This window comes from Carlito syrichta, unplaced genomic scaffold (genome assembly GCF_000164805.1).
Source record: "Carlito syrichta isolate Samal-C Ts95f unplaced genomic scaffold, Tarsius_syrichta-2.0.1 Scaffold287509, whole genome shotgun sequence".
Lineage (NCBI taxonomy): Eukaryota > Metazoa > Chordata > Mammalia > Primates > Tarsiidae > Carlito > Carlito syrichta.
In genome coordinates this window covers 372,082-391,907 of record NW_007231605.1, presented here as the reverse complement: position 1 = coordinate 391,907, position 19,826 = coordinate 372,082, and the positions used below count along the sequence as shown (strand labels likewise).

At 38.8% G+C, this 19,826-nt stretch overlaps 1 protein-coding gene across 5 annotated transcripts in view; it reads left to right on the top strand.

The window, feature by feature from the left end:
• Window positions 1–19,826, top strand: part of EIF4G3 (eukaryotic translation initiation factor 4 gamma 3) — a 181,505-nt gene that overhangs the window by 105,822 nt on the left and 55,857 nt on the right. For all 5 annotated transcript variants that reach the window (XM_021709853.1, XM_021709852.1, XM_021709851.1 and 2 more), the window contains one exon: window positions 3,863–4,060. In XM_021709853.1, coding sequence (XP_021565528.1) covers window positions 3,863–4,060 — 198 coding nt within the window. The remainder of the gene's footprint in view (window positions 1–3,862; window positions 4,061–19,826) is intronic.

Genomic DNA, 19,826 nt, shown 5'->3' with positions numbered 1-19,826 from the left:
GAACATTAGTCTTCTGATATTTCCAGGTTGTTTTGTTTTGAGAATAGAAAATTCTCATTAATAATCCCTTCCTAAGATGTTTTCTCCTTTCTCAAATCTTGACTCTCCTTCTCTTTGCACTTAGCCAGCTTTTCTGTCCTTCATAACTTTCCTTCTAAAGGCATTCCCTAGATTAACCCAGTGTCCCTGACTTCTCTCCTACCTAAACCAATTCCTTTTCTGGTCTGTAATCAATGCTAGTACTCTCTGTTACATCATTTAAAAATATTTTGTACCTGGAACTAGAGTTTGATTGTATGGAAGGCAGAAGCTATGCCTTATACTGTGTTTATACCTAATACAGAATTTAATGATATTCGGTTATAGTGAATAATTGATTTTCAGTAAATTTTTATTACCTTATTTTTCTTTTTATTTATTTATTTTTAAAATTTTCTTTGAGACAGTCTTGCTTTGTTGCCCAGGCTAGAGTATAGTGGTGCAATTGTATCTCACTGCAACCTTGAACTCCTGGGCTTGAACAGTCCTCCAGCCTCAACTTCCCAAGTAGCTGAAACTACAGGCATGTGCCCCCATACCTGACTAATTGTTTTTTAAGAGATGGGGTCTCGCTATGTTGCCCAGGCTTTTCTTGAATTCCTGACTTCAAGTGACCCTCTGCCTTAGTCACCCAAAATGCTGGGATTACAGGCATGGACCATTACTCCCTGCCATTATTGTTCTAGGCTTAAATTATCTTCTGAAAGTAAAGATAAAATGAAGATTTTTTTTTCTTGATGTAAAACAAAGTTTAACATTTTAAACCTGAACAATACTGTCTCAGTTGATATAGGCTATTTTAAAAGGTCCAATGGCTTCCTTCCCATCCCTGTTAAGCTTTTTAATTTATTTTTTTATAAAAGCAATACTGGCAAATTGCTGAGAAGCTTGACAATATCATTTTAAAAATTTTAGGTAGGTATGTTAATTTTTGCCTAGATGAAACTGTTAATATATTTGTACATTCTAAAAACTCTTGTATTCAGATATAAATTTTTAAAGGAAGTAGACAAAAAATTTTACAAACTCTTAGGTATTACATCGTGATTTCTTGAATTTTTGCAACTCTGTTTTTTAATAAAATAAAATAAAATGTATAATTTAATTTGGTGATATTTACTTTTTTGTGTATCTATATGTTGTTAGCAAACATATAGTCTTGTAACTACCACCATAGTCAAGATATAGAGTATTTTCATCATCCCCCCAAATTCCCTTGTACTAATTTGTAGTAATCCTCTCCCTCCATATCCATCTCTGGCTGTCATTTACCTGTTCTATGTCACTATAGAATTGCTTTTCCCAGAATGTCATATAAATTGAATTATTTAGACTGTTACTTCTTTCACTTTAACATACACATTTGAGATTAATCCATATTATTACATGTGTGATGAGCTTTTTTTTTTTCAATTGCTACTGCCAATCTCTCACATGTAGTGTGATGAATATTCAGGGTCCACTTATGACGGAAAACATGTGGTACTCAGTTTTTTGTTTCTGTGATAGATCACTGAATGTGATAGACTCTAAATCCATCCAAATTGCTGTGAAGTCCATGATTTTGTCCTTCTTTATGGTTTTGTAATATTCCATCACGTATATGTACCACTTTTTTTTTTATACAGTCTCCTTTTAAGGCCAGCACAGTTGGTTCCGTGGTTTTGCTATTGTGAATAGTGAGGCAATAAACATGCGTGCACAGGTATCTTTTTTGTAGAATAATTTGAGTTTCTCTGGGTATATTCCCAAAAGGGGGATTGCTGGGTCATATGGAAGGTCGATTTTTAGATTTTTTTTAAACCCTTCACACTGTTTTCCACAGAGATTGTATTAGTTTACACCGCCCCCAACAATGTAGAAGCATACCCTTTTCTCCTCATCCTCTGTAGCATCTGTTGTTTTTTGAGGTTTTTTGTTTTGTTGTTGTTTTGAGTTGGAGTCTCACTCTGTCGCCCAGGCTAGAGTGCAGTGGTATGTTCAAAGTCACCGCAGCCTCGACCTGCGGGGCTCAACCGATCCTTCTGCCTCAGCCTTTCAAGTTGCTGGTACTCCAGGCATGTGCCACCATGCCCAGCTTATTTTTTGATTTACTGTAGAGTCAAGGTCTCGCCAAGTTGCCCACATTGGTCTCAAAACCCTGAGCTCTGGCAGTCCTCTTACCTCCACCTCCACCTCCCCAAATGCTGGGATTACAGGCTTGAGCCACCACACCTGGCCTGTTTTTTGAGTTAGTAATGATGGCCATCCTGACTGGCATTAGGTGGTATCTCAGTGTGGTTTTGATTTGCATTTATTTGATGATTAGTGGCAGCTCTTGACTTCTACCAAAATCAAAAAGCTGTACTATGATTTTGGTTTGGATTGTGGTAAATCTGTAGATCACTTTGAGGAAACTGACATCTTAACAATTATGAATCTTAAGATACATGATCATGATGTCTATCTTCATTTGTGGGTATTTTGTTGAATTTTTAACTACAGCATGGTTCTTGGTGCTGTTGTAAGTGGTATTTTTAAAAAATTAATTTCTAGTCCTTGATAATTTATAGAAATACAACTGATATTTGCATTTTGACATTCTGATAGTCTTTTTGTAGATTCCTTGCTAATTTATAGAAATACAGTTGATATTGGCATTTTGACATTCTAACTCTTTTTGTAGATTCCTTATGTTTTTTCTATGTAGACAATTTTATCATCTGTGCATAAAGAGTTTTCTTTCTTTCCAATGTGTACACCTTTTATTTTTTTTCTTTATTGCACTAATTAGGATCCCTAGTATAATATTGAATAAGAATGGTGACGGTTCGTGCCCACCCAGGGACGCTAAAAAAAAAAAAAAAATGGTGACAATAGACATTTTTGTCTTGTTCTAATCTTAGAAGAAAGCATTTTGCCCTTCTCTACTAAGTAAGGTTGTAAGATGCCCTTTTTTAATTGAGAAAGGTTCCTCTGTTCCTTTTTTTTCTCTACTTTTCTTTTTTCCTTTTTTGATTCAGTATCTCCCTCTGTCACTCAGGCTGAAGTGCAGTGGCACAATCATGGTTCACTACAGCTTCACCTTCCTGGGCTCAGGTGATCCTTCTACCTCAGCCCCTGGAGTAGATGGGACTACAGGTGTGCATCACCACGTCTGGCTAATTTTTGTTTTTGATTTTTTTGGTAGTGATGAGATCTTACTATGTTGCCTAGCCTGGTCTTAAACTCCTGGGCTCAAGCAGTCCTCCTGCCTTGGCTTCCCAAAGTGCTGGGATTACAGGTGAAAGTTACTGTACCCAGCCTTTTTCCCCCCTATTTTGTTTGGAGTTTTTGCAACATTTTAAAATACTCTTGCCTAGTATTCCATACCATAATTTATATTATTATATAATTTAGACAAATTCCTATTTTTGTGTATTGAAGTTATTTTATATAAAGGGTTATGATGGAAATTATTATGGCTAAAATCTTTTTACCTACCTCTAAATATGAATAAATTTCAAAAAGTATAATTATTGTTTCAAAGGACACACCCATAGTTTTAAAGTTTTTGATACACATAGTCAAATTACCCTTGGAAATGTAAGAGACAATGCTTCTACCAGTAAAATGTTAATATACCTAATTCCTAGAATTCTCATCAGTAGTGAAAATGAAGATAGTGTAGTTTTAGACCATTTTTAAAAATAAATGCGTTTATTTATTTATTTGACTAGTTTACAGTCCTTGTTAATAATTGCAGAAGTTGAACTTAAATTGTTTTTTAAAAAGGAATCCTCACAGAAAGCACCATGTTTTCGCTGTTTCTTTAATGTTCTTTTCTTTTTTGTGGCCTTTCTAGGAACTTTTTAGAAAAGTTCGAAGTATCTTAAATAAGTTGACACCACAGATGTTCAACCAGCTGATGAAGCAAGTGTCAGGACTTACTGTTGACACAGAGGAGCGGCTGAAAGGAGTTATTGACCTGGTTTTTGAGAAGGCTATTGATGAACCCAGTTTCTCTGTGGCTTACGCAAACATGTGTCGATGTCTAGTAACGGTAAGAAGAGAGGAAGGAGTAAAACCAGAAATCTTCAAGAGGTATATTCTCCCCTCACTACAGATTCTTCCCAGAAGTGTTATTGGTGCAATGTAAAGGGGAGAATATATTTTTAGCATTTATTTAAAAAGATTTGTAGATGCAACCCTTTTTAAGATATAGATACGAATATCTTCATTGTTTAAAGAGAATCTTGCTTTATTAAAATGTATACTCACCTCTCAAGGGATTATGGAAACTAGGCTAAAATGGGCATGAAATAGTCCCATTTGAGTGAGGAATATTGAGCAAGGTTTAAATTAGTAATGTAAAATTATTGTCATGGGCACTCCATTTTTCCTGGGGCGTTATCTTATAAAAATAAAGCAGATGCTAGTTTCACATCTAATTGAATTTAAAATTTAAAAACATGTTGTTTCTTAATCTAATCTTTGTGAAAAATGAGAGGATAGTTTGTTGTCAGAAAGATTTCAAAACCGATAATTTCATCTCATAAGAACCATTAGATTTTCTCTGTGTACATTGTCTACAGCCATTTAATCCCCTCAGCCTGTCAAATCTAGGGCAAGATGGAGTGAGAGACCAGAGATCTTCTTCTGATTAGTGTTCATTGTACTGCTCTGTTCTGCAATCGTAAAACTGCCACGTACCATCTGTATTTTATCTTCTTCTTGTTACTGTTACCAAGGTACTTGGGTCCAGAAATATATGTCCTTTAACACTTGAGTTTTTTCTCAGTTATCACAACTGATTATCGTCATGCTTCAGTTCTTAGAAACAAGCAATGAAAATGCAAAATTCTGTCATTTTACCAATATTTTTGAGCACCTGTGTCAAAGGTGTAGATTAAGTCTTTTGGGGGTTGGAAAAATTACATCTTCCATCTTTAAGAAAAAAGAGTAGCCTTTTTTTTTTTTTTTAAGAAAGCAGGATTTATTGAGAGGACAGAAAAGCTCCCACAGTGGGAGGGGACCTGAAGGGGTTGCCCAAAAAGTAGCATTTTCAAGAAAAAAATCACTTAAAAGGTGTTTTGTAATGTAGTCATATATTGATGACTGAATGGATGGTTTAACAACCAAAAAATAAGTTAGAGGAAAGAGAAATCACTATATTGGTGGGAGGTGCCAAACTTTTAAGAAGCTAGTAGAGTTTGAATTGAATCTGGGATGTTGGGCCAGGGGGTACAAGTATAGAGAAGAAAGAATGTATCACGGACAGACTTAAGTGTAAAATGGAAAGCATGGATTTGAAGTTCGAGGTTTAAAACAAAATTTTTTTTAAGTCGGTGTCTCGCTCTGTCGCCCAGTCTGGAGTGCAGTGGCACCATCATAACTCACTACAGCCTTGACTTCATGGGCTCAAGTGATCCTTTAGCCTTAGCCTCCTTAGTGGGTCTCACTATGTTGCATAGGCTGATCTTGAACTCCTGGGCTCAAGCAGTCTTCTCTCTGTGGCCTTGCAAAGTGCTGAGATTACAGGTGTGCTCAACCATAAAATGTTTTGTTTTTTTTTTTAGTTGGAGTCTCGCTCTGTCGCCCAGGCTAGAGTGCAGTGGTACGCTCACGGCCACCCCAGTGTCAACCCACTGGGCTCCAGCGGTTCTTCTGCCTAAGCCTTCCAAGTAGCTGGAACTACAGGTGCACGCTACCTCACCTGACTAATTTTTTGATTTATTGTAGAGATGAGGTCTCACCAAGTTGCCCAGGCTGTTCGAACTCATGGGTTCAGGCAGTCCCCTTACCTCGGCCACACAAAGTGCTAGGATTATAGGCTTGAGCCACCCTGCCCCGCCTCAATCATAAAATTTACACTTTAAAAATTAAACTTCTGGCTGGGCATGGTGACTCAACACCTGTGAGTCATCTATGATCCCAGCACTTTGCAAGGCCAAGTGACTTGAACCCAGGCATTTGAGACCAGCCTGGGCACCATTTGGTTGAATCTGTGAACGCAGAACCGACAGATGCAAAGGGCCCATCATATGTATGAGTGTTATTAGTAAATTCTGTCAGTTGAGCACTTTTTATTTCTCAACTACATTCTGTAAAGAATGTAGTTATTGTGACCTCCTAAGGTTTTGCTTTCTTGTTTTTGGAAATAAAGACATTCTGGGAGGACCTGGAGTTTAGTTTACATAGAATTCTACAAATTTTACAGGGTTTTTATTTCATTACCAGGTCACTTAAAATTTTGATAAGTTCCAGTCTGGACAACATAGTTATACCTTAACTTCACTCCAACCTGAGCAACAGAGTGAGATCCCAACTCAATAAGCAAAAACAAAAACAAAAATTAAACTTTTTTTTTTTAATCAAATAAGTTGGTTTAATTTCAAGTGATACAAAAATTTAGGGTGGAACAAAGACCAAAGAGCAAATTCTGGGTTTTACTTTCAATTCACTGTTATGTTAGGAATGGTGAGTAAAGACAACTAAAAAGGTGATCCACTAAAGAATTATTGTGTGTGTGTGTGTGTGTGTGTGTGTGTGTGTAAAGTATTCTTGAAAACAACTCTACATTCTGGCTATAGGTGGCAACAGATGTTGTGGCAGGGAATATAGATGTTTAAATAGGATTGGAATCAAGTTCACTATCACCTTAGGTGCAAGGAACAAAAAGCTTACTTTTTGCCAGATTTCTTAATTCCACTCTAGGTCAGGGATGCTTCCCTGTGGTCTTTGCTTTTAGTTCCTTGAGTTTCTTCTCCTCTTTTAGTTTCTGCTTGAGAGCCTTGTCTTTCTCCTCTGTCTCCTTGGCCTGCTTCTTGGGCTGCTTCTTGTCATTTTTGCAGCCAGACTTGGGCCTACTACCTCTTCCCCAGACCCTGCCACCAGAAAACCAAATTAAACTTTACATTCTTGCTCCGCCTCTTGCTAACTTTATAGCCCTAAAGTAATTACTAATCTCTTTAAACCTCTTTTAAATCCATATAATAAGATTAATTCATATATTTATGGTATTATAATGATAAAATTAATTAAATTGAATGAGATTAAGAATATAATGTTCATAGCTTGGTATTTGGCCTGTAGTAATCCGTAAGTAGGTTGAAACTGTATTGGTGATGGATAAGTATCTAGGCCCAGATTGTAAAGATCTTGAAATGTTAGGTATAGAATAAGAATGATTATTATAACTGAAGTAATCAATTCAATACTAGGTTGCAATACGGGCAGATGTTACATATGTACTATTATTAATGGTTATTAAAATCCTGATGGGTCAGTAGCCCTACTTTATTAAATCAGAAGCTGAGGCTTAGAAGGGGAAAATAACTGCTTAGGATCACGTAACTATTAAGTGGCAGTGCTAGAATCCAAATCCAGGATTATTTAACTCAGTCACTTGCCTTATTGCCTTGTAACACACTATAGTTATCCGGATACAAACTGATTCTTCATCTCATGCCCTCATTTTCATTGTGGTAGCCATAATATTAGAATTAGGACTAGATCCCAGATCTCGTTCATACTTAGTGATCTTTCCCAGTTTTGAGTTTTATCTATGGCAGTGAAGAGTTGTTTATGTTTTTGTTTTGTTTTGTTTGAATCAGAGTCTTACTCTGTTGCCCAGGCTGGAGTGCAGTGGCACACTCACAACTACCACAGCCTCAACCTACTGTGCTCAGGTGATCCTTCTGCCTAAGCCTTCCAAGTAACTGGAACTATAGGCAAGTGCCACCATACCCAACTGATTTTTCTTTATTGTAGAGATGAGGTCTCACCAAGTTGCCCAGACTGGTCTTGAACCCCTGGGCTCAGGGAATCCTCTTGCCTCCACCTCCCAAAGTGCTAGAATTACAGGCATGAACCACTATACCTGGCTGTTTATGTTTTTGTTTTTTGAGTTGGAGTCTCACTCCACCGCCCAGGCTGGAGTGCAGTGGCACGTCCACTGCCACCCCAGTGTCCACCTGCTGGGCTCAGGCTATCCTTCTGCCTCAGCCTTCCAAGTAGCTGGAACTACAGGTGCACGCTACCACACATGGCTAAATTTTTGATTTATTGTAGAGATGAGGTATCGCCAAGTTGCCCTGGCTGTTCTCAAACCCGTGGGCTCAGGCAATCCCCTCACCTCAGCCTCCCAAAGTGCTGGGATTATAGGGTTGAGCCACTGAGCCTGGCTGTTTTTATATTTTAATAGATGAATGACATTGCTGAAAATGGCCTTTGAAAAGATCTGATAATAACTACAAATTCAATTGGAATAGGAAAAAATTACAGATGAACCAACTACTTGTGAGACATTTAACTTATAAAACCATAACTTATTAGAATGAATCAAACAATAAGGAGACACATAGAGAAAAAGTTAATACTCTCCACTTGCAGCCTCAGCCAGTTAACTTCCCCCTCCCTGAAAGAAAATCATTGACTTTTGTTTGTTTTGTTTTGTTTTGTTTTGCTTTGCCCTTCTCGGCTTTAGGCTTTAATTCCCAGAGGGGCTTCTTTTTTTAAATTTATTTAAAAATTGTGGGGTACAATTCAGGGTTAGGTATACAAATATTCATTGTACAGGTACCCTTGTTGATGAGGTGTGGAAATGATTTTGATGTAACCTTCCTGCTAAAAGCCAGCAGAAATCCTTTATAGAGACTCTAATACTAGTATTCATTTATTTCTATGACCAACTTAAAAAATAAAATGTACAACACACAACTAGAAATAATCAGGCACACAAAAATTACAGCATGAATGAAAACCAGCAACAATCAAACGTCTCCATAGGGGCTCCAGATATTGACTTTATCAGACATATATTTTCAATAACTATACTTAACATGTTCATGGTAGTACAGACAAGGTTGTAAATTTCAACAGAGTACTAGAAAGTATAAGAAATAAATTCTAGAACTGAATTTTATATTAAAATTGAGAATTTATTGGCTGGGGTTAATATCAGATCTGACACAACTAAGGAGAAGAATCGTAAGCTAGAAGATGGGTCCATAGAAAATATCCAGAATGAAGCACAGGGCCTGGTGCTGTGGCTCATGCCTGTAATCCCAGCACTTTGGGAAGCCAAGACGGGAGGAACACTTGAACCCAGGAGTTCAAGACCAGCCTAGGTAACATAGCAAGACCTTATCTCTACAGAAATTAAAAAAAAAAAAGCCAGGCTTGGTGGCATGCACCTGTAGTCCCAACTGAAGGGGTAGGACCACTTGAGCCCAGCAGGTTGAGGCTGTGGTGAGCCATGATTGTGCCACTACATGCCAGCCTGGAGCAGTAGAGTGAGACCCTGATGGGAAAAAAAAAAAAACCCACAGAGAAACCAAAAGATAAAAAATACAAAGAGACAGTAAATGGGGAGGATTTAGTAAGTAGGTCTAACTTTGACTTAGTTGGAGTGTTAGAAGAAGAGGTGGTAGATTAAAAAAAAAAAAAGGTAAAAACTGAGGATAATGATTGAGAACTTTTTCATAATTCCTGACATATTAAAGCCACAGATTGACTGGGCATGGTGACTCACACCTGAAATCCCAGCACTCTGGGAGGTTGAGGGAAGAAGATTGCTTGAGGCCAGAAGTTCAAGACCAGCCCAGACAACATAGTAAGACCGATCTACAAAAAATAAAATAAGTTAGCCAGGTGTGGGTAGTATGTGCCTGTAGTCCCAGCTACTTGGGAAGCTGAGACAAAAGAATTGTCTGAGCCCAAGGAGGTCGAGACAGTGGTGACCTATGTTCATGCACTCCAGCTTGGGCAGCAAAGGGAGAGTCGACTCACAAGAAAAAAGCCAACCGGGCTTGGTGGCTCAGCCTGTAATCTCAGCACTTTGGGAGCTGAGGCAAGTGGATTACCTGAGCCTGCAGGTTCGAGACCAGCCTGGGCAACTTGGCAAGACCTCGTCTCTTCTCTGCAATAAATAAAAAGTTAGCCAGACGTGGTAGCACGCACCTGTAGGTCCAGCTACTTGGAAGGCTGAGGCAGAAGGATCGCTGGAGCCCAGCAAATCAACGCTGGAGTGGCTGTGAGTGTACCACTGCACTCCAGCCTGGGTGACAGAGTGAAACTCCAACACAAAAATAAAAAAGAATACATTTTAAAAGCCACAGATTAAAAAGATTTCTTACAAACTGCAAGAATGAACTTTTTTGTTTTAATTTAAAAAGAAAGAAAACTCATCAGCTAGTTATGATAAAGCTACTAACAATAAAAGATAAAATATAGCCAGAGGAAGAAGAGGAAAAATACAGCATTAAAAAGAATAATAATTATCCTCAAGACTTCTTAATCAGAACACAAAAATCAAAAGTAAGTCATAAACTTTAGGCAGTATTGAGAATTCATATTATGCATTTCTCATATAATCAGTTGCATCCCTGTTAAATTGAATTGGATACCAATTTGCTGAAAATACCTCATGTTTCATGGCCTTCATTTTATGGTGGAAGGAAATTTTCATTATGAGAAGGAGTAAGAGGCAGAGTCATGTCTCAAGAGCTCTTAACACAAAATTAATTACTCCCCCCACCCATAGGTAATTTCTGTTCTGAAGTCTCCTAGCATCTGGAGAAGGCCAGGATTAAACTTTGTTATTAATGAAGAAACTGAAGCCTCAGGTGATACAATACAATAAGTTCAGGTAAAAGTTAAAAACCAAACCTAATGCTGTTGGGAACCTGGCTCAGTTGGGGCCAGTGGGGACAGCACACAATATCAGTAAGGGTACCCAATCTCAAAAACCAGGCAAAGTGGGGACCAAAGGGAGGCCCAATCTTTACCTGTATGATAACTACATCTATACCTAACCCTGAATTATACCCCACATCTTTTAAAAATGAATTAATATGCTGGGTTCGGTGGCTCAGCCTGTAATCCCAGCACTTTGGGAGGATGAGGCGAGTGGATTGCCTGAGCCCGAGGGTTCGAGACCCACCCAGGCAACTTGGCAAGACCTCGTCTCAACAATAAATCAAAAATTAGCCAGGCGTGATAGCACGCACCTGTAGTTCCGGCTACTTAGAAGGCTGATCGCTGGAGCCCAGCAGGTTGAGGCTGGGGTGGCCGTGAGCATGCCACTGCATTCCAGTCTGGGCGACAGAGTGAGACTCCAACTCCAACTCAAAAAAAGAATAAATAAATAGAACACAAAAATCATCATCTAGAAAGGAAAAGATGTTTAAATTGGTCTACATTAAAATTGGGAACTTTTTTTCTTTTCTTTTCTTTTTTTTATTTATTATAGAGATGAGGTCTTGCCAAGTTGCCCAGGCGGGTCTCAAACCCGCAGACTCAGGCAATCCACTCACCTCAGCCTCCCAAAGCACGAGATTACAGGCTGAGCCACCGAGCCCGGCAGGAACTTTTTTTCAAATTATAGGATGTTGAGTAAAAATGCGTGCAGCATAGTAGAAGATGATAATTGCCAAATAAAAATCCATTTAAGAACTTATATCAGATAATTTTTTAAACAATACCACGAATCAGCAAGAAAATAACTCAGGTTTTGAAATGGACAGGAGACTTATAGACATTTCACAAAAGAGGCTATCCAAATCCTAACAAACATGAAAAGATTAATTGCCTAGATACAAAACAAACCATACAGTAATACCAGATTGCTAAATTTACCAGCTATGTACAAATATGTGAAGCAACAAGAACTCTCCCATACTGCTACTGGGAATGTAAATTGCAGTCACCACTTTGGAAAAGAGTTTAGCATTATATATTAAACCTGAAATTGTTTTTCTGCCGTAACCAACTTTTTCATTCTTACGCATATACCCAGCCAATAAACATACATTTCTTATATGCTAGAAAATATATATAAAACAGTTTGTAGCATTTTTCATACTGGAAGGTGAAATGAAACAATGCTCAATGAACCTGAACTACTACTACTACATGTACAGGAATGAATGTCACAAAAATATACTTGAGCAAAAGGAGCCATACCCAAAAGATGCTGTGTGATTTATTTAATGATTAAGAATAAAGTTTGATGTTTGGGATGCAAGTCTATGGTGTTTGGGATTACCTGTTTTCTTTATAAAACAGTAAAAGCAAGGTAGTGATTTGTTTTTTCTTTTCTTTTTTTTTTTTTTTTTTTTTGAGTTGGAGTCTCACTGTCACCAAGACTGCAGTGCAGTGGCTGCTCCCGGCCACCGCAGCCTCGACCTGCTGGGCTCCGGCAATCCTTCCGCCTCAGGCTTCCCAGTTGCTGGAACTACAGGCGCGTGTTATCACGCCCGGCTGATTTTTGATTTATTGTAGAGATGAGGTCTCGCCTGCCCAGGCGGGTCTCGAACCCATGGGCTTAGGCAATCCACTCACCTCATCCTCCCAAAGGCATGGGATTATAGGCTAAGCCACCGAGCCTGGCTTGGTAGTGATTATTATAAGTCTAGGAGTCTTTTTGTGACTTTGGAGGCAGTGAGGTGGTTGTGCTTTGGAAGGAGAATTCAAGTGGAGCTTCTAGGAGGCTTTTAGTGCTGTATCTAGACCTAGTGCTATCTATACTTGATGATATTTATGGAAGTTTGCTTTGTCATAATTCCTTGAGCTGAATCTTAAAAAGCTTTTAAAAACAAAACCAAGCAATAAGAGTGAAAAGTTAAAGCAGCATTATGTACTCTTAAACTTTATGCTAGAGTTTCTTACAAAGTAAAAGATCTAAAAAATATAGTGAAATGTTACAATTTACCAAATTTGGACAATGAATGCATGAGTGTGTGCTATTTTGTTTTGTACTCTATTAGAAAAGAAATGTAGTCTAAACAGTTTTTTTAAAGATGGCATGTCAATAGAAAAGTATTGCCCAAAACTGAGATGTTAGTATATGTTTTACTAATGCCAGCTTAAGAAGATTTCTTTCCATCAAGCCTCTGTTTACTGTGCTAACATTTCTTGTGAAATCAAACAGAAAAACTCTACTCTGTACATTATTTTCCAAGTATTTTCTGGATATAAGCACTTTAAAAAATTTCTTTAAGATAATTATTAGTTTGAGAATGAATGAAAGTAAGTTAAGACAGTGACTAAAAAGTCAGAACCTGGGGGAGTACTCTTTTCCTATTGATTATCCTCATTATTTAAATAAATTCATCATCAATATATTTTACTGAGCCAGCCATAGTTTAAATTGCCAGTTCTTTGGCCTGATTCATAGTCTTAAGAAATGTATAGGCATAAGCTTGTGCCTCTTTCCATTGATTATCCGTGTTGGTTATTTGATATAATGGAATCTAGTTATAGTTAACTACACATAGTCATATAGTATAGTCCTAAGTATTAGTAGTAATAAAAGTCAGGAGTAGTGGGAATCATAGCAATATATTATTTTAGATATGTGCTAATGTGATCACATCCAATTCATTTAATCCTCAGAATCATTCTTTTATACTTATTTCTCAATTTTCTCTGAAAGTTAGAAAATTGCCTAGAGATTTTGTACTTACAGAGGTTTCAGATATGTTTTGAAGTGTTCTTTGTCAACTGATGGAACCTTAGTTCAAACAGTGAACTAGATTAGTGATCTTAACCAAGGGCTTCCCCTAAATTTCTCACTTCCCCTCTGGGGTCATCTGGCAGTCACTGGAGATATTTTTGGGTATTGCTTCTTAGTTGTTATAGACCAGGGATGCTGTTAAGCATTCTACATTGCATAGGACAGCCTCCCACAACAAAATTATCCAACTCAAATGTCAGTAATGTTGAGGTTCAAAAACCCTGGCCTACTTGGAATAGTTGAGATTGTAAGATGTGGGAGGATACCTGTTCTCATTATTTAGAGCAGTTTTTAAACGATTTTCTTGTTCCCATGTCCTTCACGTGGATTATACACCTCCATTTAAAACCTCTTTTGTTACTTTGCAGTGATTATCTAGGTAAATCCTAGAAAATGAAATTAATTTGTCAGTTTTTTCATGAAGTATCTTAAAGGGTATGTTTTTAAGAATGATTTATTTATGGCCGGGCTCGGTGGCTCAGCCTGTAATCCTGTGCTTTGGGAGGCCGAGGTGAGTGGATTGCCTGAGCCCGCATGTTCGAGACCCGCCTGGGCAACTTGGCGAGACCTCATCTCTACAATAAATCAAAAAATTAGCCGGGCGTGGTAGCACGCGCCTGTAATTCCGGCTACTTGGAAGGCTGAGGTGGAAGGATCGCCAGAGCCCAGCAGGTCAAGGCTGCAGTGACCGGGAGTGGCCACTGCACTCCAGTCTGGGCGACAGAGTGAGACTTCAACTCAAAAAAAAAAAAAAAAAAGAATGATTTATTTAGATTTACAGAGGAAATTGATGTAATGGATTCAGTTGTCCTAGTTGCTTTGTAGTGCCACACACGCGCGCACATGCGCACGCACACACACGTACATATCCATGTCCACCAAGTTCTTCCAAGGCAAATCATATAAGTCTTAAAGGGATCATGAGAGATAGTAAACTATATCTGTGGAGTATGTCACTGTTTCTGTTAATTAACCAGGAATGACTGAAGAGATCTGTGAGATCCCTTTCACAAACAGGAAACATTTCACTAAATTTAACACTTCTTTTAGGAGGGAGAAATATGAGTTGAGTGGTAAATGGAAAGGAGTATGCTTGTATCTAAATCTATACTTAAGTAGAACTTTTGTGGGTGTGTCAAAGTCTCACTCTGTCACCCAGGCTAGAATGCAGTGGCATGATTACCACTTACCAAAACCTTGACCTTCTATTCTAGGCTGAGGTGATCCTCCTCTGCCTTCCGAGTAGCTGGGATTACAGGCATATGCCACCAGGCCTGGTTAATTTTTTGATTTTGTAGAGATGGGGTCTCACTATGTTGCCCAGGCTGGTCTCCAATTCCTAGACTCTGGTAGTCCTCCCACTGCCACCTCCCAATGTGCTGGGATTACTGATTTCAGCCACTGTTCCAGGCCAACCATTTAAAGTTCCAGTAATCCAATTTAAAACTGTTCTTAAGGGCTGGTCATGATGGCTCATGCCTAATCCCAGCAGTTTGGGAGGCAAAAGCAAGAGGATTGCTTGAGCCCAGAGTTTGAGACCAGCCTGTGCAACAGTCACCAAGTGTAGGGTCTTTTTCTGTTTTGTTTACTAATCAATTCCTAGTGCCTAGAATGGTTCCTGACATATAATAGACCCTCATACCTATGTTGTGAGTTGCATAACTGCCTGAATGAAAAAAAAAAACAACTGGAGTTTCTTTTCTGCCTGGAGACTGTACTTTTGTGACTTTTTATCTGTACTATGGCAGACATGAATACGTCAACTACAAGAATGTCAATAAAGGCAGATTTTTTTCTGTGTCCTGTTATGTCATATCCCAAACTTGAAGTGTTGCTGCTTAAAGTGCTTTACAGAAAAACATGAAAAGAATGACAGGACTGAGAACGGGAAGAGACACTGAGACAACAAGGGAGACAGTTAAATCTTATCAGAAATAAAGCCTAGAATTGCAGACATGACAACTCAGCTACGGGCAACAGCAAGTGGCTGGAGTCAACTGGAGGAGGAAGGGTGTACAAATCTCCTGAGGGAAGACAAAAAGAATGTTGAAGAAAAGATTGATCAGAAATGACTTACACTTTTGTAACTGACCACTCCCTTTAGAATAGTGTGGCCATCCCTCAGCACTACATATCTGTTCAGGTGTATTTAGTAGAGATGCATTTTGATGGATGTATTCATAGGGTGCATGATATGTTCTATACAGTTTTAGCAGGTGATAGTTACTAAGTTCAGAATGTAACTACTGATGGAGGATAGCATGTCACCATGGACCTGGGAGTTATATTGTTTTATTGCTGTTCACTTCACATTTAAGAGTAAACGATCCTTGGCCAGATGCAGTGGTATGTTCCTATAAGCCCGACAACTCAGGAGCCAAGACAGGGAGGATCACTTGAGCTCAGGAGTTCAAGACCAGCTTGGGCAACATAGCAAGACTCCATCTCAAAAAAAAAAAAAAAAAAAGAAAGAAAGAAAGAAAAGAGAGAGAGAGATAGAATGAGTAAATTGTACACTGGAAATCTGAGTTCTGGAGTTAGCAGGGAGGTGCCGTTTTATTACATTCTATTGATCATTTCAAATACTTGACCCCAGACCAGCACACGATTTTGGGGAGAAAGACTACTGGGCCATGGGTGACCACTAGTGTCTTTATGTTCTGAGACAGCATGGAAGGTCCTGAGCTTGCTAAGCAAGGCCAGGACTCATCATTCCATGTTCTGTTCTCTTTGACTACCATAATCACCACATAGCTGATAGCACTTGATGAGTATCTGGAATATGATCCTTTTGGGGATAAGTCTACCCTCAACACTAACAAGTATGTTGGCAGGACAGGTCCTGTTGCTTGAAGAACATTACTACCTACTGCTGACAGCATTTATATCCAAGACTGCTACATGACCTGTGTATGAGTGCAGGATATGCAGATGTAAATTGTGTGCACAGAATAGACAGAAGCAAATTTTGACATTTTTAATGGAAACAATAAAAAATGCTAGAATTATTGATATAATAGTAATAAACTGTATCTTATCACACTAATGCCACAATGTTAGTTTACTGTTGTATAAAAATAAAAAAAAAGTATGTGCTTTCTGGTGAATCTCTCTTACCAAGTAGACTTATTAAAACATTTCCATTGACTCCCTTGCCTCCTGAGAGAAAGAAATTGTTTCCCAAACAACCCTTTAAAAACACTGACACATCTTAGTTTTGATCATGGACTGCTGTTAAATGAAATTTGTAGTTGTCCAGATAGATCCTTTTCTCACTGTCAACATCGTCTTTCATTCTTTTTTTTTTTAATCAGAGTCTCACTCTATCACCCAGGCTAGAGTGCAGTGACACGCTTATGGCCATCACAGCCTCAGTCTGCTGGGCTCAGACGATCCTTCCACTTCAGCCTTCTAAGTAATTGGAACTGAAGGTACACACCACCACACCCAGCCAATTTTTTGATTTATTGTAGAGATGAGGTCTTGCCATGTTGCCCAGGCTGGTCTTGAATCCATGGGGTCTGGCAATCCTCTTGCCTCTGCCTCCCAAAGTGCTGGGATTATAGGTGTGAGCCACTGCACCTGGCTCATTTTTCATTCTTATTAGCCATGATAACATTTGCAAGTATCTACTTTGTCCACTGTTATGGACCGAATGTTCTTGTCCCAAAAATTTATAGGCTGAAGCTCTGACTCTCAGTGTGATTCTATTAAAAAATGGCTCTTAGGGGAGGTAATTAGGTTTAAATGAGGTCATGAGTGTAGAGCCCCCCTTCCCCCCATGATGGAATTTAGTGTCATTAAAAGAAGAGCAAGAGACACCAGAACTGCTTCTTGCTGGCATGTGAGGACACAGCAGGAGATGGGCTGTGTATAAGCCAAGCAGAGGGTCTTCACCAAGAATCAAGTCTGCCAGACTCTCAGCCTCTAAAACTGTAAGAAATACAGGTCTTTCTCTTTTTTTGAGTCAGAGTCTCACTGTTGCCCAGGCTGGAAGGGCAGTAACACGCCACAGCTACCACAACCTGCTAGGCTCAGTTTCTACTTCAGCCTCCCAAATATGTGGAACTAAAGGCGCATGCTACCACACCTGGCTAGTTTTTTATTTATTATAGAGACGAGGTCTTGCCAGGTTGCCCAGACTGCTCTTGAACCCTGGGATCAGTCAGTTCTCTTTCCTCAGCCTCCCAAAGTGCTGAGATTACAAGCATGAGCCAGTTCCCAGCAGGTCTATTATTTAGTTGGTATCTATGGTATTTTGTTATAGCCTGAGCAGATTAAAACATCAACTCTTTTTGTCCTGTTCCAACTAACCAATTTCAGTGTATCTCCTGATGTGCCAGTGTCCAGCAGACAACAGATGCTGACTTAATAATGCCATAATAGCCATATTGAATTTATCATTCCTTAAGGACAAAAATATTTGCCATGAATTATTTTCTCAGAGGGTATATCCTTACTGGCCCATTTCTGTATTTCCACAGCCCTGTCAACCATCCTAAGGGCATTAAGATCGTGTTCTAAAACAAGTCTTTCATTTAGAGAGATGTTTTTATAAATCTGTGGCATTTTTATAATCATCAGTTTTTTAATACTTAGTGTACATGATCACATGTTCTTTATACCCTATACAGGTGAAATTTTCCTTGACCATCATTTTTGGATAGGAGACATTTATTTCTCTTGCTTTTTGTAATTCTCTCCTTATTGCTTAATGAACTAACTTTGCTTTTGTTTTTTCTTTGATAGCTATGTTATTACAATATAGGTTACTCTTACTTATTAATCAGAGGCATGCCAAGTAGATCTCCAAGTGTTTAAACTAGCTATATTAGTTGTTTATTGGGCTCTTACTTTGTGCCAGTCTCTACTATTTGCTTTTCCTCAACTTTCTCATTTAATCCTCCCAATAGTCCTAAGAGATGGACATAATCATCATTTTTGAAATAAACAGAAGTTAGGTAAAACTAAGTTACTTGGTCAAGTCACATGGCAGAGCTAGTATTATGACTATTTCCAGTGCTCCCTTTTCAACAGCTATTTCATAATGTCTTTCCAACCTGCAGTCATCAGAATGTCTCTTTTTACAGATGAAGGGACTGAGGCTCAGTGAGGTAATTTGCTCAAATTCACATAGTTGATTTATTATTGAGCTGAGGTTCAAATTCTGATTTTTGTAACTCAGGTTCCAGTACTCTTCTCATTTTAGTTATAGCTTACTTACCTGTGACTTATTAAAATGCTTCCACGCTGGGTGTTCAAAACTGTCCTTCCAATTGAACACGGTACTTTACCTCTCTTGTCTTATTTTTATTTTATTTTTGAGTCAGAATCTTGCTCTGTTGCCCAGGCTGGAATGCATAAATGTAGTCATGGCTCACTGCGGCCTTGAACTCCTGGGCTCAAAGGGTTATCCTGCCTCGGCTTCCCAAGTAACTGGAACTATAGTTGTGAGCCACCATTCCTGGCTAACTTTGTTTTTGTTTTTGGTAGAGTCAGGATCTCACTGTGTTGCCCAGGATTGCCTCCCTTGTTTTAGATGATGAAACTGAAATTAGGAGTAAAAGAATTGCCTTTGTTTATATAGCAAGTAAGCAAATCTTTTGATCTTAACGTCTCACTCTGTTGCCCAGGCTGGAGTGTATGGCACACGCATAGCCACTGCAGCCTCTACCTGCTGGCCTCAGGCAGTCCTTCCGCCTCAGTCTTCCAAGTAGCTGGAACTACAGGCGCGTGCTACCATGCCTGGCTTATTTTTTTTACTTGTTGTAGAGACGAGGTCTCACCAAGTTGCCCAGGCTGGTGTCCAACCCCTGAGCTCAGGCAGTCCTCTCACTTCAGCCTCTCAAAGTGCTGGGATTACAGTCTTGAGCCATCATGCCCAGCCTAATTTTTAATAATTGTAGAGATGAAGTCTCACCAAGTTGTCCAGGCTGATCTCCAACCCTGGACTCAGGCAATCTTCTCACCTTGGCCTCCCAAAGTGCCAGGATGACAGGCATGAGCCACTGTGCCCAGTCTGTTGTGCTTATTTCTTCCATTTTCTGACAAGTAAATCTGTAATGCAGGTAACATATTTTTAGGGATGATACATTATGGTCCAGGCCAGTTTTTCCTTATCAGTTGGTTATATACTTAGTGATAATATAGATGTTGCAGGTGAATATGCTAGGTAGGACTTTTTGACTGGTTTAACTTATGTTTGTATAAAGCAGCAAATTGTATATAACGGCTGGTTTTTAGAATCTTTAGTTCTAGAATCTAATGTCATGTTGGTGCTCTATTATATATCCCTGCTTATGGGATATAT